Below are 22884 nucleotides of genomic sequence, written 5' to 3' on the forward strand. Positions count from 1 at the left end.
ATATTTGGTATTGTGGGCACTTGACAAGCAGACACAAATGAAATTCATCCCCACCCTCAAAGGTCTGTCACTAATGCTGACCCATYGCTGCAATCTCAGTATAATTGTGATGCCCATCTACTTTGTAAAGCTCTAATTTAAACTTAACCTACCTATTTCCCCACTATTTCTCTGGAAACAAAAAAAAAAATGCAAACACAGCCCTCTCCTGACTGCTGGAACAATTCCTTAGCATACATGTGGCCAGCAAGTTGAAGCAACTTTTCAGAAGAAAACTGCTTAAAATTTTATGGCAAATTATATCAGGGAAGCACAAGAGTGGTAAAAAAGTGCTTTTGCCCCTCTGTTTCTATGAAGACATGGGGAAAAAAAAAAGAAAAAAGAAAAGGCTGCAAATGTCTGAAACAGAAGTACTTTTGTACAGGAAGGAAATTAATTTATTTTACTTACTACTTCCTCCCCATATAACCACTCTGCATTATTTCTCGAGTTACCTGCTAAATATTTCAAATTAAGTTGTGTTTCCTGAACTACCATAAAGAGTTCCTGAATTAAGAGTTGGCCTAAAGATCATAATATAAAACCTAAAAGAGCGGTTACATAAACAGGATTGAATTGCTTTCACCTAGTGAAGCAGAACTCATGCTTAGCTCATCTTCTGTTACTTCTTGTAACTATGGAGGCATCCAGAAGTCCCACACATCTCTCTCTGGGTTACATACTGAGAGAACTAGCATCCCCTAAAGACTCAAAACACATTGTTTTACATGATCTCACCTCCTCGACCATGTGCTTGACTTTCTTCTGCTGGCAGTGGACCATATCATCCAGATGTTTGATTCGCTCTCGTAGGCTAGCTGCTACCTCCTCCAGATGCTGTGACCTGGCAGAAGATGAAAAAATTAGGCAAATTAAGTGGGGAGCTATGCAGTCCAAGCAAAACAAACACAACCCCTACTATCTCACCACGAATCAGGAAGACTAGGTCAAGAGGTATCTTACTAACAAGTCCAAATCCATTATCAGATGTCACTTTTATTTGTCTAAAGTACATTTTAATGGCCATCTTTCAGTCCAARTGGCTGTCCCCACCCAGGTTAGCTCACCTTTGTCTTGCATACTGGCTCACTTACTCACAGCCTGAAGTGCTGATAATTAAACAACATTAAACAATAACAAAAGCTCTTCTTTTTGAGAAGTCTGTTTTTCCTTTAAGTGAAAGGCATTAAGTAGATCTCTATCACTAGAAAGGCACACTGATCCTGACCTATTACTACCTGCAAACTTTAGGGGAAATACATACTAAATAATCACAAAGCACATCTGCTGGTGTCCTTTAAGTGCTTTCCAACTACAGAGCAATCTTGGGATTTGGCATAGTTGCCAACAGCAGCAAAACACTAACTGGAATAATATTAACTCATCMATAGTCAACAGTAATTGCTCTGAATAATTTAAGTTTGCATGTGTGAATCTGTAGATAGACCTTGGATTTCTTCAAATCCACTTTACACAGAGGTTGAACACCCACAGGACTCCTGCCACAGGCTCATTTGGCAGCTTGCCACAAAAGTAGTTTTAGAATATGCAAAAGAACAGAAGGCAAGGTTTTTAATCAGTTTTTGGCAAAATGGTCATGGGAACCTCCACTTTTATCTGAATGTAGAATTCCTGAAATTACGGAAAGAAAGTAGTCTCTTGCTTGCAAAATAAACTCCCGTACTCTTAGGTCCTGGGTTGAACGGAATTTGAGAAGTGGAGGAGGGGAATCAAAAACAAAAAAGCTTTTTCATCTTGCTCTGTGAACAGCAGATGAAAGTGCTGAAGCTGCAAACAGAACAAGCATTTTAAAGCAAAGCAGCAGATGGCAAACTGTATGACACAATTCTAATGAATGACTGAATTGTACGCTGTTCGCCCCAAGAAAGAGTCCCTATTAACAGCGAAGTACTCTACGGAACTGTAACTGCTGCACTTTGACAAGGATTTTGACTCAAAATAAAGGCACTGCTGTAGGTTTTTCCATCCTGCATAATACCGCCTTGCAAAATGACMATTTGTGTTTTGTTTACAACTGTTACAGATATTTGGTCTCACATTCAAAKATGCAGAATTGCCTCTGATAGGAACGGAGCAACAGACCACAGGCTCATCCTCTCTAAGAGGATGAGACACAGCAGGGGCTAAAGAGCAGACCGGTAACCAAGAAATAGACTTCAGCATCTGAACCCCAACTGCCTGCTTGCCTTGCRCGGATGGAAACTGCTTGTTTGTTTGATTGCTCTGCATGGATTCCTGCCTGAGCATTGCAACTGCCCTTTCTACTGCAGCATACTTTCCATGCTGAGCAGCCAGGGCAGGCTTCAGCGAAGTGAGAAGAGTACCTGTTACCCAAAGGTGAAGGAAGAAGGCAATTATTTTCCATCTCCACGCTCTGTGTTATGCGCAACATCTGTACACTTGAGGCTGTTATTTTAGTTGGCTGATGTGAAAAGCTGTTATTACCCTGCAACTGGCTAAGCTAGTCACAGACTCACACAATTAGGCCTGGAGATACTCAGGGCAGGAACTTCCTTTAATCTATATAATTCATGAAACAGCAGGATGCCAAAAATCTTAGAAATGAGTTTCTRGGTGACACAGAAATATAATTAGGAAACCAGAAGGATTATTCAGTCTCTGCTTATAATTAATCTTTASCCACCGAAGTAGTGTCATATAATAAGCCTTTTCCAATTGCAATTGCAGTTACTACTACTTCAATGCCAGGTTAAGTTTCTCTTGAAACTTTAACTGCCTTTGCCTYAGCTTGAAAATTGTCTTTGCCTGGCCTTGGTGGTCCACCAGCCATAAAGAAGTAGCAATAGTTGCATTTGTCATCAGTGTGCCCCCCCATGATGCGCCCAGGCCTCACCATGCCACTAGACCTTTCTATGCCTCGTGCTTTCCACAACAACCATTCACAGAAGTCTAATTGCCAAGAGAGTCGCCCTCACCTGCCCCAAATAGCTTCACAATATTTCTGCACTGTGATGCCAGATTCTTTCACGCCTTCATATTATTCATATGGATAAGTTAATGTCCGCTGTGTTTGTGAATCTGCCTYTCTGAGCCCTGTCTTAAAGTGGACCTGCATGTACTGCTAAGCATCAAACATTTCCCTGCTAGTCATCTTYTCATACAGAAAAGACCTCTGGTGGTTTCATTCAAAACTCCTCCACTCTTCAGTAGTTTCTCTCTTTGAAGGGGAAGTCCAATAGCTCAATATATAGCATATAGGATCTCTTTTCTTTTAAAAATATGTTGAACGGTCTAGAATAATATAATCAAAGTATTCAGAGACAGGACTATACTGTATCAATTTTGGGAACTCAGATTTAAGAAAAATGCAATTCACAAACAAGTCAAAGATGAAAGGATATATATACATTTCTAAAGTTTATCTCATAGAGACAGAACAAGTTCCATCAAGAATGTTTGCAATCAGTTTTTCAGAAAAAGGCCTGGAGGTTACTTACAAACAAAATATTATGAAGATTTTTGCAATAACAACAATTAAAAAAAGTTTAAGATTATATTCAGCCAGATAATTTTTATCAAACTACCATTTTAAGATTAGTAAAATGTATCTTCAAAAAAACAAACAGAAAAACAAGCAAAATCTTAAAAGTCTCTTCGCAATGCTTGAAGTTCCAGAAACAAGACAGGTCTCACCTCTCACTGTCAGAGTTGTTTTCAGATTTTGCTCCAGATATTTGTATTTCATTTAGTTCCAATTGTTTTTGCAGCTGGTGACGCTCCTAAACAACAAGAAATGCAATCCTTCAGTTCTCCACGTGTTTAAATGCAGAGGCTTAACTAAGCACATTTCACAGGTTTCATGCAATTCAAAAGATCATTTGTGAAACTAAAGCAGAAACTAATTAAAATTTACAGATGCTACCTAGGAAATCTCCTAGGTAGCATCTGTACACATCTCCTATATCCCAGGAGAACAGAATACAAATAATAAAATCAATTCCCAACTAAACATGAAAATAAGATCACTATTTTCAATTTCCCACTTGAAGACATACAGTTGCTCTTGAAACTGATCTTTTTTTGTATAAAGACCCGAGTCATCACCATCCTTAATTACATGAATGTCAAATTACCCGTGTTATTCCTCCCAAAAGATCTCTCAATCCAAGGCAGAAATAAAATGCAGTACTCTATTTTCTTCCCCAAAACGCCCTTATTTATTTTTAGGTATCCACCAGCATTTTGCTTGTGAAGATCTATGAGCACTTGGGGACTGACTCAACACAAATTAACAGGAGTCTGCTATTCATTTTAATTGAAAGTTGATGGAGGCATTCCATTTTACTCTGCAAGTATTAGCCAGATAACAGCAAATTAAAAACYAAAATGAAGAAGCTCATCTGCACTTTAAGAACTATACAATGCAATCTCTTACTCATTGCAAAATCACAGAATCACAAAACACTTTTAAATGGTGGGCTGAAGCCTAGTTTAAGTCAATGAAGTCACTAAAGGGGCACATTAAGTTATCTTGATACCTCAGGGTTATCACTATTTCAACCAATTAAGCTGCATGARTTGGACAAAAGGGGCTCAAATAAATGTACACTAGACTAACCAGTCAATCCAACAATATTGCCTTATAACAATCTATTTCTCTATAACATCAAATACTATATTAAACTGAAGTTGGTTAAAAACACTTAACATGGGAGAAAAGAGTACTGTATTCTCTCCACTTACTAGAATTTCCCAGCATGGCCTTTACTTCTGTAGATAGCAAGGCCCAATCTTTAAAGATAATGAGATGCCTGCTATTGAATTAAATGACAGACACCAAAATACATGCTAGAGCCTTTTAGAAGGACCATTCTTATCCCTTTTAGAGTGAAACTATTCAATCTAAGGACTAAACAATAACTTTCATTCTCAGTTAGGTGAACTGTAACTGTTAGATACGGGGGACATAAACCCGTTTCAGATGTCTGAGAATATCCAACAAATGAGGTTCAGATAATAAAGTATACCATGGGGAAAGAGGCATTGTGATACTCTGTGGCTTAACGATACCTTAAAATAATTATCTGAAAAGCTAGGTGAGTTTTGCCCTGAAGCAAAGTCCATAAGAAAGAAGAAAGGCAGGGCAGCAAATAAAAAGAAGTTAACTGCTACAACTAGTTTTACAGTAGTGCTGCCAACATCAGAAGAGAAGTGTCTCAAAACTTTTCTAGTTTCAGAGGTTTAAAAGTCAATTTTAAAAAAGTGCTCTCAACTACAGTTTGATAGAGAACATTTAGCCAGGGAGAGAAATAACTGGAATTGTTTTAATGCTGGCAGGAAAGGAAGTACCTAGAGTATGGATTAAAGGCAGAAAAAATGTGTTTTTAACTGGGTTTTTCTCCCCTTYCCAAAATACCCATTCCCAAAATACTCCCCTTACCAAAATACCAGTAAAATATCTGCATGGAGGATTAAAAACCTCAAGGCACTGCCACAAGCCAAAAATCTGAATTCAAAATTTCAAAACCTTGTGATCTGAAGCCATCATTTTATCCTTTCACCCAAATATGGAGAAATTCGGGGGTACAATTCTAATTATGCAGCTATGAATAGCTAAATAATAGGGTASATTCCTAATTAAAATGCCCTTTAGTGGAACTACCAACTGCACTTCTGAGACTTGGAGTGACTAGTTCATTCAGCTCACAATATCTTGTAGACTGAAGGGGGACAGAATTGCCTTTTAAAACTCRTTCTATAAAATGATGGTTTACTAAATAAAATCCGACACCTTAAGCAGCCCTGACTTTTARCACCACAGGACAGGCAAAGAACCACTTAATCATAATGCCTCCTTGATAGGGAGGAAGGGGACAAGCTGTTTTCACTGGTGRCCAGYGATAGGACGAGGGGTAATGGCCACAAGCTGAAGCATAAGAAGTTCCGTCTCCAGGTGAGGAGCAACTTCTTTACTGTTAGGGTGACAGAGCAGTGGAACAGGCTGCCCAGGGAGGTTGTGGAGTCTCCTTCTCTGGAGGTCTTCAAAACCCGCCTGGATGCCGCTCTGTGCCACATGCTGTAGGTGTGCCTGCTTGAGCAGGAAGGTTGGACTAGCTGATCTCTAGAGGTCCCTTCCAACCTTAAATATTCTGTGAATCTGTGATAGCACAGGTGCATATATTTATGAGTACAGCAGCTAACACAAACACACGCATGCACACACTCAAACTCCTTCCAGGTATTTCTGCATTTCCTTTAAAGCAAGCAAATAACTAACTGGTACCTCTTCCATGCGTTCAATCAGCCGATCCAGCTCACCAATTCTCCGGTCTTTCTCCTGGATGCTCGTTTCTGTAATCTGCATCTTCTTATTTGCCTCTTCAATGGCCTTTAGAAGTCGATTTGTTTCCTCCTTCAAAGAAGGACATTTACAGCCATATTAACATACAACGTATAACTGAGAGAAAAAWTTTTAGGCCACAGAGGCAGGTGAATAGTTTTGAAGCAGAATTCATAAAACTTTTCATTTTTCAATGAATGCTATAGAATATTCTACAGAATATTAAAGATTTCAGGCACTTTGAAGTGCCTAGGTACTTGCTAGGTACGATTATGAAAATTTGAGAAAAATGTTTATACATTTCTTGGATATTTGTTTTCCTTTCTGAYGACACATGTTAAGTAACAGACAGAAAAAAAATGCTATTCCAGAAAATAATACTTTAAACACCAAATTTTGCCAAATTCAGCTCTGTACTTTTCCCACATTTAAAGAAATATGAATAAAAAGAATCAAGAGAATGTATCTTCAGTCTCAGTGGTTATCTATATTTATCCATCAGTTAGAAAAACACAACTGTGAACAGACAGGTTTTACATGTGATGGGATGACTGGGAAGGAAGAGTCCTTGCTCAGTAGCATCCATGTAAGCTAATTTCTTCCAGTCCTGAACTATCACTAAAATCAGATATTATATTTTAAAACTACTTAGAATTAGAAGCAAAAGAAATTAACAATTTCAGATTTTGAAATTTACATTATCATTAATCTGACTGTGTTTTAGCACATTCTTTTGTTGGCCCTCCAATAACTGCAAAGCTCAGTAACAGCAGCACAACAAGGCACAGAGATTGCAGAGAGGAAACTTTTGTTCACTCTGGAGCACTAGGCGATTGAGAAGTGACACCCAGACTGAACACCACTCTTACAGACGGCCTGTACATACTAGAAGGATTTCTTTCTCAGCTTTATGTTTCTTCTCCTCTTCTCGCATTTTTTCCTCATACTGACTATACAGTTTTCTTGTCATTTCTCTCATGACTTCAGCATTGGCTTCTTGCGATGATTCTACCTATGAGAAGGGGGAGAGGGAAAATCACAGTTGATCCATGAATCACTAGAACACTGCTGATATCAAGAAAAAGGAGCTCACATAATGCAAAGGCAGCACCTTGAACTTCTGTCTACCTTGTTGTAAACTTCAGGCTGTTGCAGTGCACGTTCATTTACATCTAGACCATTTAAAAGTTCCTCCAGTCTATTTAAAAAAAAATCCTCCAGTCTACAAGTCATTCAAATTTGTACAAGGCACAGTTACATCAAGATAACTGGTTTCAGGTTGCCTGAATTTAACTGGCCATTGCTTAGCCATGGCTAACCAGGCTACCCCTCTGTGGTGGGTCATGGAAGTCAGTGCTTCCATAACAGCTTCCCAATTACCCAGTTTGCTCCCCATTGAAAAATAAAGTCTAATATTACAGAGGTATAGGTTAGAGACAGTCTAGATTCCACTTCTGTTTCCAAAAGACTGTGAACTCTCCAAGTGATGCTTACTTTAGACTGAGCCTAAGCACGGGTTGCAAACTCTGAGGAACTGCTGTGCCCTCCCACCTCCCTCTAGCTTTGTCCTGCAGTGCTACGAAGGGAATTAGATTAGAGAACAGCTGAAAACTAATATACCCACAGGGAGAGGGTTAATTTTTAACCACAGAACCAGAAACACTACAACTGGCACAGGGAAGAGGGCAAGAATAGTTGCTATTCAAAGGCAGGATTTCCCCTTATGCTGATTCAAAACACTCAACTCCAACCACACCCACAGTGATTAAGTGCTAGACAGGACGTTTACAGCTTAAGCCCATCTGCACTGTAAACTACAATAAAACAAAGCAAATCACCATAGCCATAACATATCTCTCATACTCGAAATACAGTTAATCAGACAAGGCTATAATGACCTTTACAGCAGTGTCAGGGAGAGGAGGAACTCACTTATCTGGGAGAAGATTGCTGCGTTCCCTGGAGGAACTTTTATTGACTAGAGCCGTGAAATACCTGGGTTTGATTATAGAGCTTTTTAATTGAAATGACTGAAAGATTTATCGAACCTTTGCATCTGTTTTGCCCAGCTGTTTTATTGCCGCATGGGATAACAACAGGGAATGTCATCCTTGGAAAGTGGACGGAGCTCTGAGAAGCTGCACTTSTAAAGCAATCACCCCCTCTAGCATCACACCCAGACCAGCCCCAGCGTGGCCGCAGCAGCTTGCGCRTTGTGAGCAGGGCTGCAGTTTGCCTAAGTTTGAGTTCAACATGAAACCACCAGCATTACAGGAAGCCTCTAAGAATCACATCATTCAGAAAAGGCCAACAAGTCAGCCCTTGAGTCCTTAAGACACACTGAACTGGAATATTATCCTTGGTGCTGTGTATCCATCGCTTCTTTTTCTATATATGTATATATGAGATTATATATACTGCATACATGATGAAGTATATATATATGAAGTATGAGGAGTATATATACTGTACCTTTAATTTCAGTAACTGATTTTCAATTTGTGCTGTTTCAAGTTGCTTTTGTTTTTCTCTCAGTTTTTCCATTGATTGCTCATGTGTATGTTTTAAATTTCTTATTTGCTCCCTTATATCAGTATTCTCCAAAGTAACATCCACTAGAGTTTTCTAGAAGAAACAGACAAAGCACATATTAAAATTACAAATAATTGGGTGAAAGAATATAGTCAAACAGTAAGGCACAGGCAGAACATTTAGAAGTTTCCTGATTTGTCGGTGCTGTGGAAGAGCTCTGCAAGCTTTAACATTTTCAATTCTTTTTTGTTGTCATTGTATTTGGTTTGCTAAAAAAGTATTTCCACAAGGAATATGCTAACTCAAGTCAAGCCCCGGAACACTATGAACAAAGAAAGAACGTGGATTAATTTCAGTATAAATGTTCCTTAACAGTCTCTCCGAGAACCACTCCATATATATTAAACACGCTAGACTGAAAAGAGTGCATCATRCAAGAGGGGAGAAGTATGAGTTCACATCAGCTGTCTGAGAACTTGCAAACAGAAAGTGCATTCCCTCTTCCCACCTTTTGCCACTCTCAGTACATCTCACAGCTATGCAAAACTTCACTAGTGTTTAGCTTTCAAACATGCCACATCCATTTCTACTAAAGGTACAAATAAGTGAGGAGACATGCTGTTTTCCGCAATATAAGATAAATCACATTTTCAACTTAGATATTTCACAAACGCGAGGCTAGTGACATTAGTTTGCCACAGTTCAGTATATTTTCTATTTTATACTATTTTTCTAGGTTTTTAAAAAACACAGTTGCTGGATTTTGTTTTCTTATTTTCCTCTTAGCTGCCTCAAATATACAGGGCAGTGCTTCAAGGGCATGTTTAATGTTAGAATCTCTATTTGACATCCATGTTTTATGCATACATTCAAATTCATGTCAGAAGAGGCAACTGTCAGCTGTGAAATATCTGTTAAAAATGTACCTGCAAGTCTATTGAAGCTGATGTCAAGGAGCTGTTCATTTCACTGAAGCTGTCTAAGGCTGCAGCCTGCACTCGCACATGATTCTCTAAGGATTCCTGATGAGCATTTGTCACCTAAGCAGGAAAAAAATTGTAAAATAATGCTGAAGTTTATCTATTCTTTCAAAAGGTGCTACAAAAGGGAAACAGACATGGTTGATTTTCACAATCAAGGATGCTTAAAATATACAGATCCCCAGAGGTATAGGTCCTTTACCTGAAAACAAACAAACATAACCTGTAATTTAAATATGCAAACAGAAACATGACACCAGTATTTGCATTTATTGTTAGCCTGTAATCCCTCCAAAAATTGTCCTTTTTGAAGAAGCAAGAGGACACTTTGCTGATGTGAGTCCTGCAAGTTGCTACACAAGGAGTGGGCTGACCCTGAGATGTCACAGGATGGAGGCTGGGCGAAGGCAAGGAACGTAGCAGCCTAGAAAGCTTTAGGTAAACTGCACCATGGCCTCAGTCACAAAAGAAATGATTAATCAGGTGCGTAAGGAGACAAACATCAGGAAGGCTCAAGGATGAAACAACGGGAAGCAGGTAGGAGAACTCAAATGCAGAGCTTTGTTGTGTGAGAATTTGTCATGTCTGGTCATGTACGTAGATGTACACAAACACAATGAAAAGAGGAGGTAAAGGAAGCATAGCAAAGTGACATAAGTTATGGGAAGTCAGAGACTTAAGTAATATAAATGATTATGAACCACTCAGCAATACACAGAGAAAAAAGTTACTAATGAAGGACAGTCTGACTCACATTCTTGGACTCAGATTTGTTTCTTGATAAAAACATACAAACATTGGGGACCAATCTTGAGAACAAGTGGTGCACACTGATCAGACCAGCACAGGAAGCAGAAGTCACTGCTAAGTCTACATAAGCAGATACTTATGTTAGAAGAAAAACAAAACCAAACCAAAGGTCAAAGCAAAATGCTTTGGATGGGTTAAGAAAAAAGATAAGAACTTGTAGAAAGAAGCACACTGTCCAGGGTAGGGTATATGAAGCACAAACTTCATGAACAAAAAGTAGTCCTGAAAACTGACTGAAAAACAGCATAATGATCCAAACTCTAAGCTGGTGTTAGACAAAGGAAAGAGCATAGAAAAGATTTTAAATAGGATTTTAAATGTTTTTCATTCTATAAGGGAAATAAATAAGGCAGATAGATATGACATGCAAAACAATGAAYCAGAATCATCTGAGAATTCATTTCAGTCCTGCTGAAGAAAAAAAAAATCTCTAGACTACACAGGAAAAGTTATGCTYTTATGCTTTTGCTGTAAGTAAATGTATACTGACCTTGAGTTCATTGGTAAGCTGCTGTATTTTTCGTTTCATTTCATCATATTCCCCGTACATTTTCTTTCTTACTTTTTCCAGAGTTGCTCTCACCTGGTGTTAGGCAAATCAAGCATCTTTATCAATCAAACTTACTGGTTATATTGTTTATACTAAAATTTGATATTTTGTTTCTATACCTTCATTATTACTTTTAGTATTTTCCACTATTAAGCTACCTTTTTGCCAAAAGTAATGTACGCTAAGAACTGCAGGATTTGTCTTTATAGTGATGTGAATAAATATGTCCAAATAATTGTCAAATAAGCTATACACATTTAAAGCTAGCAAATTTATAATTTAACAACAGATTTCAATTAAATTATCCATTCTTCATTCTAACCTAATTGGATCATATAAATTTTTCTGTCTGAAAAAACATCCACACTTGAATTTAAYACAGCTTCACACATTTGAAGTGGTTAATTCTATTCTCCTCAAGTGTCCATTGAGGCTAAATTCTTTAGTTTCACTGTGTTTGGACTTTAAGGCTCACAGTTAGCTAAACAATACATCAACTCGAATTCATCAATGTAACTTCAGCTCTAGAATGAGGAGCTGAGAGCTCAATTGGATTTCAATTAAGAACCACGGGTGTAAATTATACCTGGCCTTTCTAAATAAAGGTCTGCTGGAAGCCAGCCTGCGGTTGCACGCATTGCAAACATCACAGGGCCAGACAGCTGAAGCGCACGCACTGTAAACACGGCAGGTCAATGTTTGCCCACAGTCTCTCTTCCAGCCACACACTCAAATTCCTTCTTTTTCCTCTCTTCTGTCGGACACAGCTTCTGTCGGACACAGATCTGGGACTGAGAGCTTTCCTCGCCTCTGCAATGCCAAGGTGAGGCTCATGAAGGGACGAAGGGAAAAGCGACCTCAAAGGGATGTTTGTGGCAGCTGCATACAGGAGGAGGGGGTGACAGGCACCAAGCCACGTGCTACCTGGGGTGTGCAGTGCAGCAGGAGGCYGGGACTGGGGTGGCCCTCATGGCAGCTCCTCACCCCACCCCTGCGCACGTGCCTGTGCTCTCTTTGCACGATGACTTGGCTGCAGAAGAAACTGTCAGCAGGGATGACGTGAGACACCGTTTTTGGTCTGCTGAAGAAGTCAGTCAGCACATCATGTGGCACAAGCAAGGGACTCTTATTTACAACTCTGATGATCTCATGTAAGATGCGACTTCTCCAGCAGCCCAAGCCTCACAAGCTGGCCTGGCTGGGCACAGCCTTTCCCAGGCAGCAGAGTCAGGGCTGTCGCTCAGTGCAGTTCCTCATTTCCCCACTCCCTGTAAGAAGCAGCAATAGGGACGTTCCCAGCTGTGAGCACAGGACCGAGAGGAGGGTGGCCAGGTTGCCAACACATGGGAGTAACACAGGGCAGAAGAGGGGCTGCAGGCTTGAAGATCCAGCAGATGTTTGGAGCTCCAATAATTACACTCCCTTACGCTGCTGGCCTGGTGCCGAGCTCCTCCCTCTTGTATCAACACTGCTCTCCTATGCTTGAATCACTGTAATACGATAAGCATTGACCAACAGCTTCCAGGGTGGTGAAGGCAGGTGGAAAGAGAAGGTCAAATTATTTGCTTTGGTTGAATTAGAGATCGCTAAGACTAAGACCCAGAACCTGGCAGGTGAAGAGATGCCGGGTTTCAAGCATGGAGACCAGCAGCATCAAAGATGCACCTTTCCTTCAGGAGAGCTCCTGCCAATTATGATTATATGAGCATGCACAGAAAAACTAGTACAAAGTCATCCTTATTAGGTTGACTATTTTAAGGCTGCCCCAAAGCACACCCAAGTGATTTTACTGTATCACCTAATTTGGGAGTTTTTTCTAAACTAGGATGAAAAGCAGAGGAAGAGGGCAGAGAGTTCATCCTCCCAGGAGTCTGTCTGCTTATAGCTTCTTCTGTATCAAATTTGAAATTATGAGGGCTTTAGCACAAGAACCCCAAGGTTTCTTTGGCAGTTTCCTCACGTGGCTGCAGCCCAGCCAGTGAGCGTAAGGAGCATCACTCAGCACAGAGGAGCTGAGTGCAGCACTCACAGCTCCCAGGTATACAGCATATGTTTAACTTGGGTCCCAGCAAAACAAGCCTTTAGCTTCAAAGTGGTTTCCCAGCTCAGAACCAGGTGTTGGCCTAGACAGGAGCCATCCCACATACACCCACAGTTCTATATGAATACAGGGAAAGAATACTGGACAGGTTTTGAAGTTGAAACCTTTGCTCACTTCTTTAATGTAGTTCATCTCTTCTTTCAGCTGATCTGCTGACCAGCCATAAACCACCATTTCTCTCTGATGGTTGTTGTCAGTTCGGTGCACAACTCCATACACCATCCCATGAGACAGCTTCCCTGCAGACATGCCATTTGGTACATGATAGAGTTCCTTAAAAGCAAATAAATAGAAAATWATTTTAAAAACATTACTTGAATAAATAATAACAAAAACACTGTAATATAATGCCAGGAGAGACAGTCAACTATAGGCAATGCATAACTGTACCTAAGAACACTAGTGCTCAAACACTTGGAGGCCAAACTGTCAACATTCATAATTTTTGGAAGATCCGTCATCAGCTGATCACTGATGGTACAAACGTCTATTTTCTACTGACTTTTATGGAAGCAATATATGCACAGCCAGGGGAGACAGGCTGCATCTGTGGAAAAGTAAAAGCACCTAACAAAAAAGTTACCTTGGCTTATTTTTATTCTCCAACATATGCTCCTTTTTTGCAGGTTTCTGTAGCACAGTTGGCTCTCATAGTTTCTTTTAACTCTTGCCATAGTGGAACCTGCCACCCCTCAGAAAACTTCTGCTTGGCAAAATACTGAAATTCACAAATTTAATCAAACTTTGTAGAGACTTCTCAGAAGAAACTGGAAATGAATCTTCTTAAAAAATCCTAAGGTTTAGCAAGGTTTCACATGCGGAGATCAAAAAATATCTAATTGTTACATATTTATTTTGTTTATAGAGCTAGAATTTCGAGGCTAAGGACCTCCAAAGTAATACAATATCAATTTTAGGGCTACATTTCTCTCAGAGAAGTTGCAGAACACATATGGCAGGAGCTGAGGCAGAGTTGTGAAATACAACATTACAGCGGGTATTTGAATGTTATCAGAGCTATTTGAGTTGTTGTAGAGACACAAAACTTTGAACTCGGGTCTTAGTAAGTAAGTAGAAAGGCAATTTTAAACTGTCTATCCTTATTTTAAGTGATATGCTGGAATTTCTACAGCACAATTTTAATAACTGCATGACTTATTTTAAGGTCTTCGCAACAGACTACTCTTAGACAGTACATCAATGCACTTATTAAGAAAAATAATCATGCAAAGAGTAGGAATTGTCTCCCTTTGCAAATAAATAAATGTCTGCAAGGTCAAATGTAGCTTCCTGACCTGACTACTCCCATAGCCTCCCTTATAATCAACTGAAGGAAACATGTTTCTAGGGCAGGCTTCTCAAATGAATCAAGTTGCAGAAGTGCTTATTTACCTCTCCTGATCACATAGGGTCTAAACAACTAGCTATACTAGTTGGAGATCTCCGCATTGTGTCTTTTAAAAAATAAAAACAAAAACTTAATTTCCCCTAATTTTCAATATTTATAGCCTGAGAATCTAAAATTAGTGATTTTTTCTGTTCATGAAGTTAAAAAGACACAGTTTTAAGAATAGAGCTGTTATTGTTCAAGTTTGCATGCAAAAACAGTCTTGTAAAGGCTAGTACTGGGAACAAATCAATTATAGGTAGTTTTAGTTAACATTTTTTTCCCAATATTTACGAACACATTGGCCTTAGAATATAGGGGCATTGAGAGGAGTTGTTTTTCCCTCCAAAGGCTGTTGTTCAGTAATGACACAGTATGAACTCTTATAGTTCTTTGGGACTCTTGGCTAAATTAAGAGTCTAAACAGTCTGAAAAATCTCTTTGACACCAAGCAGATGGAGTAAGAGATCAAGTTCAACATCTTGTATCAACTTTTGATCATATCCTACAAAGTCTCCCATCACTGTGACAGAGGGTGAGGATGGTACCTGCAGGCTAAAGCTCCTTTGGTTTTTTAGAAGCCAAACTAGCAAAATTTTGGTGATAATATGGGAATAAATATGTGGGGGGAAAATGAATAGCAAAAATCCACTGGGATGAAGAAGCATGGGTAGCAATGGACATCAGTTTTATATGGTAAATGTTCAAAGAAAGTTGTGTTTCTCCAGCATGGCACTGACAGACTTTCTCAACACTGTCAAGCCTACACTTTGCCTCCTGTGGTACCATTAAGGGCTTAACCATTCTGCTAAAGCAGGGCTAAGAGAGAACTGCCTCAGCAGGAACAGCTGATAAAGAAGGTTTCAGGCAAAGAATGACAAAACTATAAGCAACAATTTAAAAAGAAAGTCATAAAACCACTTAAGAAAAAAAATATTGAGCAACCTCTACCTGATGCCATTTTGAACTMAGAAGATATTATATGCAAATTTCATAGCCTAATAATCAAAAGTTACATAATTATGCATTAGGAGGGGTTTTGGTTTGCTCTTTAGACGTGTACCAACAAAACCTCCACACCTGGTATTTGAGAGTGAAGAAAACAAGCATGTTTTACAGGAACTAGGTGCGGATATGACTCAATTTTTTTTCAATTTGTTTGTGTCCAGAGTTGCGCAGTTTCTTCAGGAGTTTCAGCTCAGTTGCTCCTTTGCATCTGGATAAAGGGATTACAGTACTTCCATCTTCCAGATAACCAAGTGAATAATCACTTGGATGGTTTAAATGTCACTGAGGCCCCAGATGCTGAACTCATAAACCCGTTCCCCTCTCCCACTATAATTCATTTTTTAGGAGATGAACAGTGAATACCAGTAGCTACTGAGATCATTTGTGCCTCAAAACATTGGCAGAATTGTTTAAAGTGCAGTTTACAGAGCATGAAGATTATGATCAAGTCCTTATTTTCAGAATATTATAAACACATTCCTAAGGAACGCTTTGAAGGATTTTTCTCCCCATCCTTCAAGGAAAGACCTATAGATTTAGACTACTAGATTTGCAGCCACAGAATCACCCAGGGCACTTGCATATTTCACAGATGAACAAAATTACATTTACAGCTCATGGACAATACATGCAGGATTATGTATGTACAAAACATGACTGGCTATACTTTTCATGCAACTGTTCTAAATTTGTCTGTGGTCCCTCCCAAGATCCCCTTAATGCCTGCTCTTTCAGAAGACTGAAATAAATTGCCGTCATCTGCTGAGTGTTYCAGGTCTAACGTGCTACTTAACAGTACCAGATATTGTTTTTACTCCCCTTTGTATCACAAATCTCAGGCAAACACCTGTTAAAAATTCAGTACAGCTCTTAAATTTAAAGCTGTGTGAATCAACACCTATACACAGCAGCTCAGTCCTTACAGAACCCCCTAAACTCATTATTTTTGTGAGGGTCCTTGCCTGTCTTCACTCTGATCTGCAGTAAGGCATCTTGTTTAGTGATAGCAACAAGCTAACATATGTATTTAAGAGCACATAAATCCTGCAAAGCTAGCTAAACAAAGTGCTTGAAGCTGAAAGGTTTCAGATCATTTTGACTTTGCTTAAAGTCAAAATATCAGCCAATTCTTTAGAAAAGTTCCCAGTGCCCAYTGCTGGCTGCACTTGAGCCTGACCTTGCCCCAGCAGCCTGCTGCACCAAACGCAGCTCAAAACCCCTTCTGACGAAGTTGAAAACAGCAGACAGATGAAGAACTTGTGAATTTCTCTTTGTACCTAAACCCAAMTCTACGACGGAAAAAGTTAACAGCAACAACATACCATTTTGATGAGCACGAATACTATAGCAGCTTCCAGTGCTTTTATCCAAGCTGTAGCAACTGTAATGCTGCACCTGCTGCACAACATATACTAAAGAAAAGCGGACTGCATACTTAATAAATATTTTAGACAGTAGCCTACACCTCAAGGTTGCAAAAGCCTTGATAATTACCGTGCATCCTGTTTATGTCTCTGTCCAAATAAGTAGCATGAATAGCAAGTAAGTAACGTAAAGCAGAGACACTACAAAACAGACCCAAAATATAAGCTGAGCTGTTCTTCCGTCTTGCATATGCAACTGTACTGTGTGAGGTTTTATTAGCCTTACATTATATATGCAACACTGAGGGCAGATTTTCTTCTAATCTATCTCCATAATCTGTTCAATTAAAGTTAGTTACTCTCATGATTCGTATGTTCTCCCTGTCAAACAGAAAAAAACAAAACAAAACAAAAAAATGTTAAGTAGGAGCACAGAAAAGATATTCTATTTGGAGGAAAAGCACATCCAATGTCATGATTAGCAAAATCACAGAATCACAGAATCACAGAATATTCAGGGTTGGAAGGGACCTCTAGAGATCATCTAGTCCAACCTTCCTGCTCAAGCAGGCACACCTACAGCATGTGGCACAGAGCGGCATCCAGGCGGGTTTTGAAGACCTCCAGAGAAGGAGACTCCACAACCTCCCTGGGCAGCCTGTTCCACTGCTCTGTCACCCTAACAGTAAAGAAGTTSCTCCTCACCTGGAGACGGAGCTTCCTGTGCTCCAGCTTATGGCCATTACCCCTCRTCCTGTCGCTGGCCACCAGTGAAAACAGCTTGTCCCCTTCCTCCCTGCATTCTCCCTTCCTGAACTTATACATATTAATCATATCCCCTCTGAGCCTTCTCTTCTCCAGAGAAAACAGGCCCAGCTCACTCAGCCTCTCTTCGTACGGGAGATGTTCCATTCCCTTAATCATCCTGGTTGCCCTTCTCTGGACCCTCTCGAGAAGCTCCACGTCCCTCCTATACTGGGGTGCCCAGAACTGCACACAGTACTCCAGGTGCAGTAGAGGGGACCAGAGCTGAGTAGAGGGGCAGAATCAMCTCCCTTGACCTGCTGGCAACACTCCTCCTGATGCAGCCAGAATCCCACTGGCCTTCTTGGCCACGAGGGCACACTGCTCACTCATGGTTAACTTAGTGTCAACCAGGACTCCCAGGTCCCTCTCCGTGGAGCTGCTTTCTAGCAGGTCGACCCCTAATCTGTACTGGTGATTCTGCATCAGTACACATATGGATTTATTCTGGCATCAGTACACATATGGATTTAATTTAGTAAGCAATGTAAAATTTTCCTAAATCAACATCATCTGTTTACTAGCACCATCTAAAAAAATCTTATTTTAACCTACCATCAAATCAAATAAGCCACTCTTTATCTTTTCTCCAAATGCTAAATGCTTGAGGCTTCTGAAATATCCAATTGTTTTACTTTGTAATTAGTTTTACAAAGAGCCATAATGTTGTTATTTAGGTTACATATTTCTTGTCCAGTAAATTGAGAAGTTTGTAATATTGAGCTCACCAAAAAATGTTACTGTGCTGTGAGAAAAGACAGTTGTGTTTCTCTATATTCCTCCACAGTTCATGAAATTCATGTTAAATTTAGCGATGCTTCAAACAAAAATAGTATTAAAATATGGAAAATGTGCCAAGAGACAAGCATGAGTGCTCTCAAACTGGTGATGCTAAATAAGAAGTATCTTTTAAACATATTCCAACTTCTAAGCTCCTGAAAATGTTGTAGAAGTTAGGTGCCCATCTCAAAATAGAAAGGACAGGCACTGCCCACACACACAGTCACATTTAATCAATGAAATCTTCCTCCAGAACATCAATGTTTATACACTCAGAAAATGAGATACAGCAAATATAGCAGTAGCCACAGAAGTCAGAGCAATTTTTTCTATGGTCTTCATGCAGTGTTGCATTTAATGAAGGAGTCACTTRATTAGTACACATCAATATCAAGCAGTCAATGCTAAAAATAATGCATCTCAAGATATACACAGCCAGAGTACCAACCAGATTAATGTTCTATCAAACTAAGACACTCCAAGCAATACATAAGCAAGCAATGTTATGTACTCATATAAGGATACTGATTTAAGCCTTAACACTGCTCAAACTGCTGAAAGCTACAAATACAAGGGAGACAAATTTCTAGAGTGTTATCCTGCTTTCAATCTCTTGCCAGGTGCCAACTGAAAGAGGAACAAAATAGTCCATCTACACAYATGCCCACAGTCTGCGCTCGAACACCTAGCTGCAGCTTGCACTGACACTTCCAAATTTAGGCGTGACTGAACTGCATGGAGAAAGGTACTTAGAGATAAAAAGAAAATGATCCCAAACACAGACAACAGAATTGTCTGGCAGCATTTTGTTATTCACAGCAACTGATTTTGCATACAGTCTGATGAAGACAATATTCCTTTGTACTTCCTGGTGAAGTAAACACCCTCATGTAACTGTCACCCATTGTCCAACTCTAACTGAAAAGATGCAGAGAAGGTTTCAGAATCCCTCTAGCTACAGTGCAAGCAATTCAGAGGTACTTAACTGCAGGCTTCTAGCTTGGAAGAAGCAAAGAAACAAACCTCTACCTGTGATGTTAGTTCCCATGTTTCTTTCAGGGTCTTGCAGTCTAAATATACATATAAAAACCCAGCCTGACATACAGGAGYACAAGCTCTCCTGGTGGTTTTTGAGATCACCCTCTAACTGGGAACCATCTGCCCGTCTTTCACAGAGCGGGGAGAGACAGTCCCACTAGATCAATGCCTGCAGCAATTTTGTTGCAACAGAAGTGCCTAACTCCATCCCTTTATTTAATTTCCTAGGCTATTTCATTGTTATTTCACAGGCACACATTGATTAAAAAAATCTGTTTAAATGTCATCTTATATGTATGGGTAATTTTATGTGTAAGTCCAATAGTTAGGACAGACTTAAGGAAATATAGCATACATTTTCCGCTGAACTTGGACTGCAATGGAAAAGGCTACMTTAACAGTTACTCATACAATCAATAAATACTGAGACTCAGATCTGATCTGACATCAAGCACCAAAACAAGGTCTTGGGAGTATTAGTAACCSAGATAGAGCTTGACTGTTCACTAGCTGATTTTGCAAAGAAAAATTTTCCTARCAGTGCGCAGTGCAGAGGTGCTACCATTCATGGAAGACAAGTAGAAAACCAACAAACGGTCAGAACAACGTTGCAATGTCACATTAGGGCAGCTCAAAATCAGCTCCTTCCCATGAAAGATTACAAAGGGAAGATTACAACCAAACATCAGGCCAGGGTGTATTTATAGTTCCCTGGCATTCATTGCTGTTGTCCCTGCTCTCCTGCCTGGCAGTGGGCAGAAGCAGGACACATCTGCAGGTCCCACGTGCCAGGGATGGGGCCAGGGATGGGGCCAGGAGTGCCCCGCTCCAGCAGAGCCTGCACATGCTGGCCACCCCTGTGCACCAYGCAGGGCTTTCTGATCATCAACTACATTTTCCAAATGCTTTTCTGTTATTTTTATTCTCCCAGCATTTGGTTCTTGGCAGAGCTGGATTTTTTGACCTTAAACTGTAAAGTGCAGGGCAGGGAAGTGTATGGTTCCCTAATCTCTTTTCACTGTCCCTGTTCAGAAAAGTGACATARTTCTCATGGAGGTGTTCGAGGATTACCTAACATTTATGAAATTTTGTTGCTCTCAGAGCACTTTAAGGAATTTCATTAATACTAAAGATCAGATCAGTTCAGCGTGGGTGGATCATCAGAGATACTGGACCACTGTCTGTAGGAGATACACTTATCTTACTGCAAACTTCAAAAAAATGCATCACAGCTGACTAAATTATAGACCTGGGTGCACTACAGGTTATATAGTAACTAATTCAAGTACATAAAGCAATACATTATGGAGGCAATAAAAATCTACCAGCAGTAAATTACTGTCTTGTTTTAGAGGCTAAGGAAAAAATAGTTCATCATCAGTGATTTTTTTGTAGTTGCTTCTACACATTATGGCTACACAATCTGTGAGGATACTTTCTGGATTACACACAGGTTGYGGGACACAAGTCAATAACACAATTAGCACACATGGTTTTTAACTACTGTTAAGACTAMTCAGATACCATCTAGTGCTGAGATCTTTCTATATACTTCCTAAAAATCTTTAGCTTCAGATTTTGTGAAAATACTGAGCTTTACAAAACTAGTAAAAACATACAGTAGTTAAATTACACAAAATTTTAGGGGGGTTTCAACTAAAAAGGACCAATTTGTTCAAATATKTATAGAGTATTAAAATGGAAATAAGCCAAACAATGTACTATGCATTCATACCCCCTTCTTAATATTCTCTGAAAGAAAATACACCTGCTGTGACTCATATTAAGGGAGAAATCAGCTGTCATTAAAAATAAGGTTCCATAAACAAACAGAAAAAGGTTATGTACCAAAGTGACTAAGAACTGTCCCAGCCCTGATCATTTATGCTTCTCTCTCCTGATTACACTATTCAGCACCGTAAAGTGAGTAAGTCAAGAGTCAACATCTATCCTCCTGAAAAATAAACTTGTCTTATTCTCAGGGCAATGGGTCCATACACCCTCGGCCAGTCCAAGGGTTTCTGCAGTCACGCACAAACCAACAGAAAACTGAAGGAGGTGGGAAGGGTAAATTACTCAAACGGCCACAGCTAAGCCCCTCTAAAGAGAAAGAAATATTTCAGATTAATGGTGACCCCAAATTAGCTTGCACTAAGGGCTCTTTACTCTGCCCAGTTAGTAACGTTTATAGATCCTCAAAGACTTAAAACTGCAAGGGCAATGCTTGAAGAGATCAATGTGTACAAGATTCCAGCAGAAGAAGTATCTGATAAATAATCTTCATTTTGATCATGTTATTTTGCATTTTTATTGTTTCAAAATATTTGGCTTTCTGTGTCATTTCATAGTTACTTTYATTCACGAGAACCACTAAGCAATTATTTCAAAGATATACTATTGTTGTATTGCTCCCTATTTTCATATTGCTCTTTAAACATGAGATCTGGTAAATTCAGCCAACTTCTTGTTTGGTTTTAGTTTATCAATGTGTAAATGTGGTTAAGTTGTGAAGCCTATCCAGCTTCCCTTTTATTTTTCATTCTTTAGACAAGTTAAAAGCAATCTACTGCACTGAAACAGCTCTTGAAGCTCTTGGCAGGTCTGCACYAAAGAAGGTTTATGGGTTTTTTGTTTGTTTTTGCTTTTTTGTGTGCATGATGCTTGCTTTTTTTTGCGGGGGGAGGCAGGGAAGGACTTTTGAACCCTTAAATCATTTTCTACTTCAGAACAATCTTTAATTCTTCATTTTGCATTTCTTACTAGTGCATCATGTGTTACCAAAATAAGACCCTTGTCTTGATAGGGATCTCCTTCTCTTCCCATGCATAAATATCAAATAAACCAGCAGGCATCTCAGCCATGTCACAAATCTATATTGTCCACATGCATTTTTGCTATCTCCAGCTCCACAGCTTAGTTTCAAAGCTAATTCACTGTGTGTCTCTGGGTCCTTCAGTCTTACAAAGCGACCTGGTTCCCATCGTAACTAATTCCTGCTTTTTCAGTTGGCAGTATTTACTCCTTACCTACACAGCAATTAACTTTAATTCTTCAAACTTACTTTTGTCCTTCTCTCAGGTTCCTTGGTTACTTGCTCAGGCTGTGACCCTTCATCAGGCGGTACTGTTAAGCGCAACCTGCAGACATTCATCTACAAGGAAAAGAGAAG

The 22884-nt window shown here is 39.6% G+C and overlaps 1 protein-coding gene across 3 annotated transcripts in view; it reads right to left on the minus strand.

Annotated features, from left to right (window-relative positions):
- The window catches only part of MYZAP (myocardial zonula adherens protein), a 43952-nt gene that overhangs the window by 16097 nt on the left and 4971 nt on the right, over window positions 1-22884 (minus strand). For all 3 annotated transcript variants that reach the window (XM_026045691.1, XM_026045689.1, XM_026045690.1), the window contains 9 exon segments: window positions 778-883; window positions 3715-3800; window positions 6305-6433; window positions 7248-7373; window positions 8834-8986; window positions 9820-9933; window positions 11174-11266; window positions 13449-13607; window positions 22777-22866. In XM_026045691.1, the coding sequence (XP_025901476.1) occupies window positions 778-883; window positions 3715-3800; window positions 6305-6433; window positions 7248-7373; window positions 8834-8986; window positions 9820-9933; window positions 11174-11266; window positions 13449-13607; window positions 22777-22866 (1056 nt within the window).

Source organism: Nothoprocta perdicaria, unplaced genomic scaffold (assembly GCF_003342845.1).
Source record: "Nothoprocta perdicaria isolate Ctin4 unplaced genomic scaffold, notPer1 scaffold_41, whole genome shotgun sequence".
Lineage (NCBI taxonomy): Eukaryota > Metazoa > Chordata > Aves > Tinamiformes > Tinamidae > Nothoprocta > Nothoprocta perdicaria.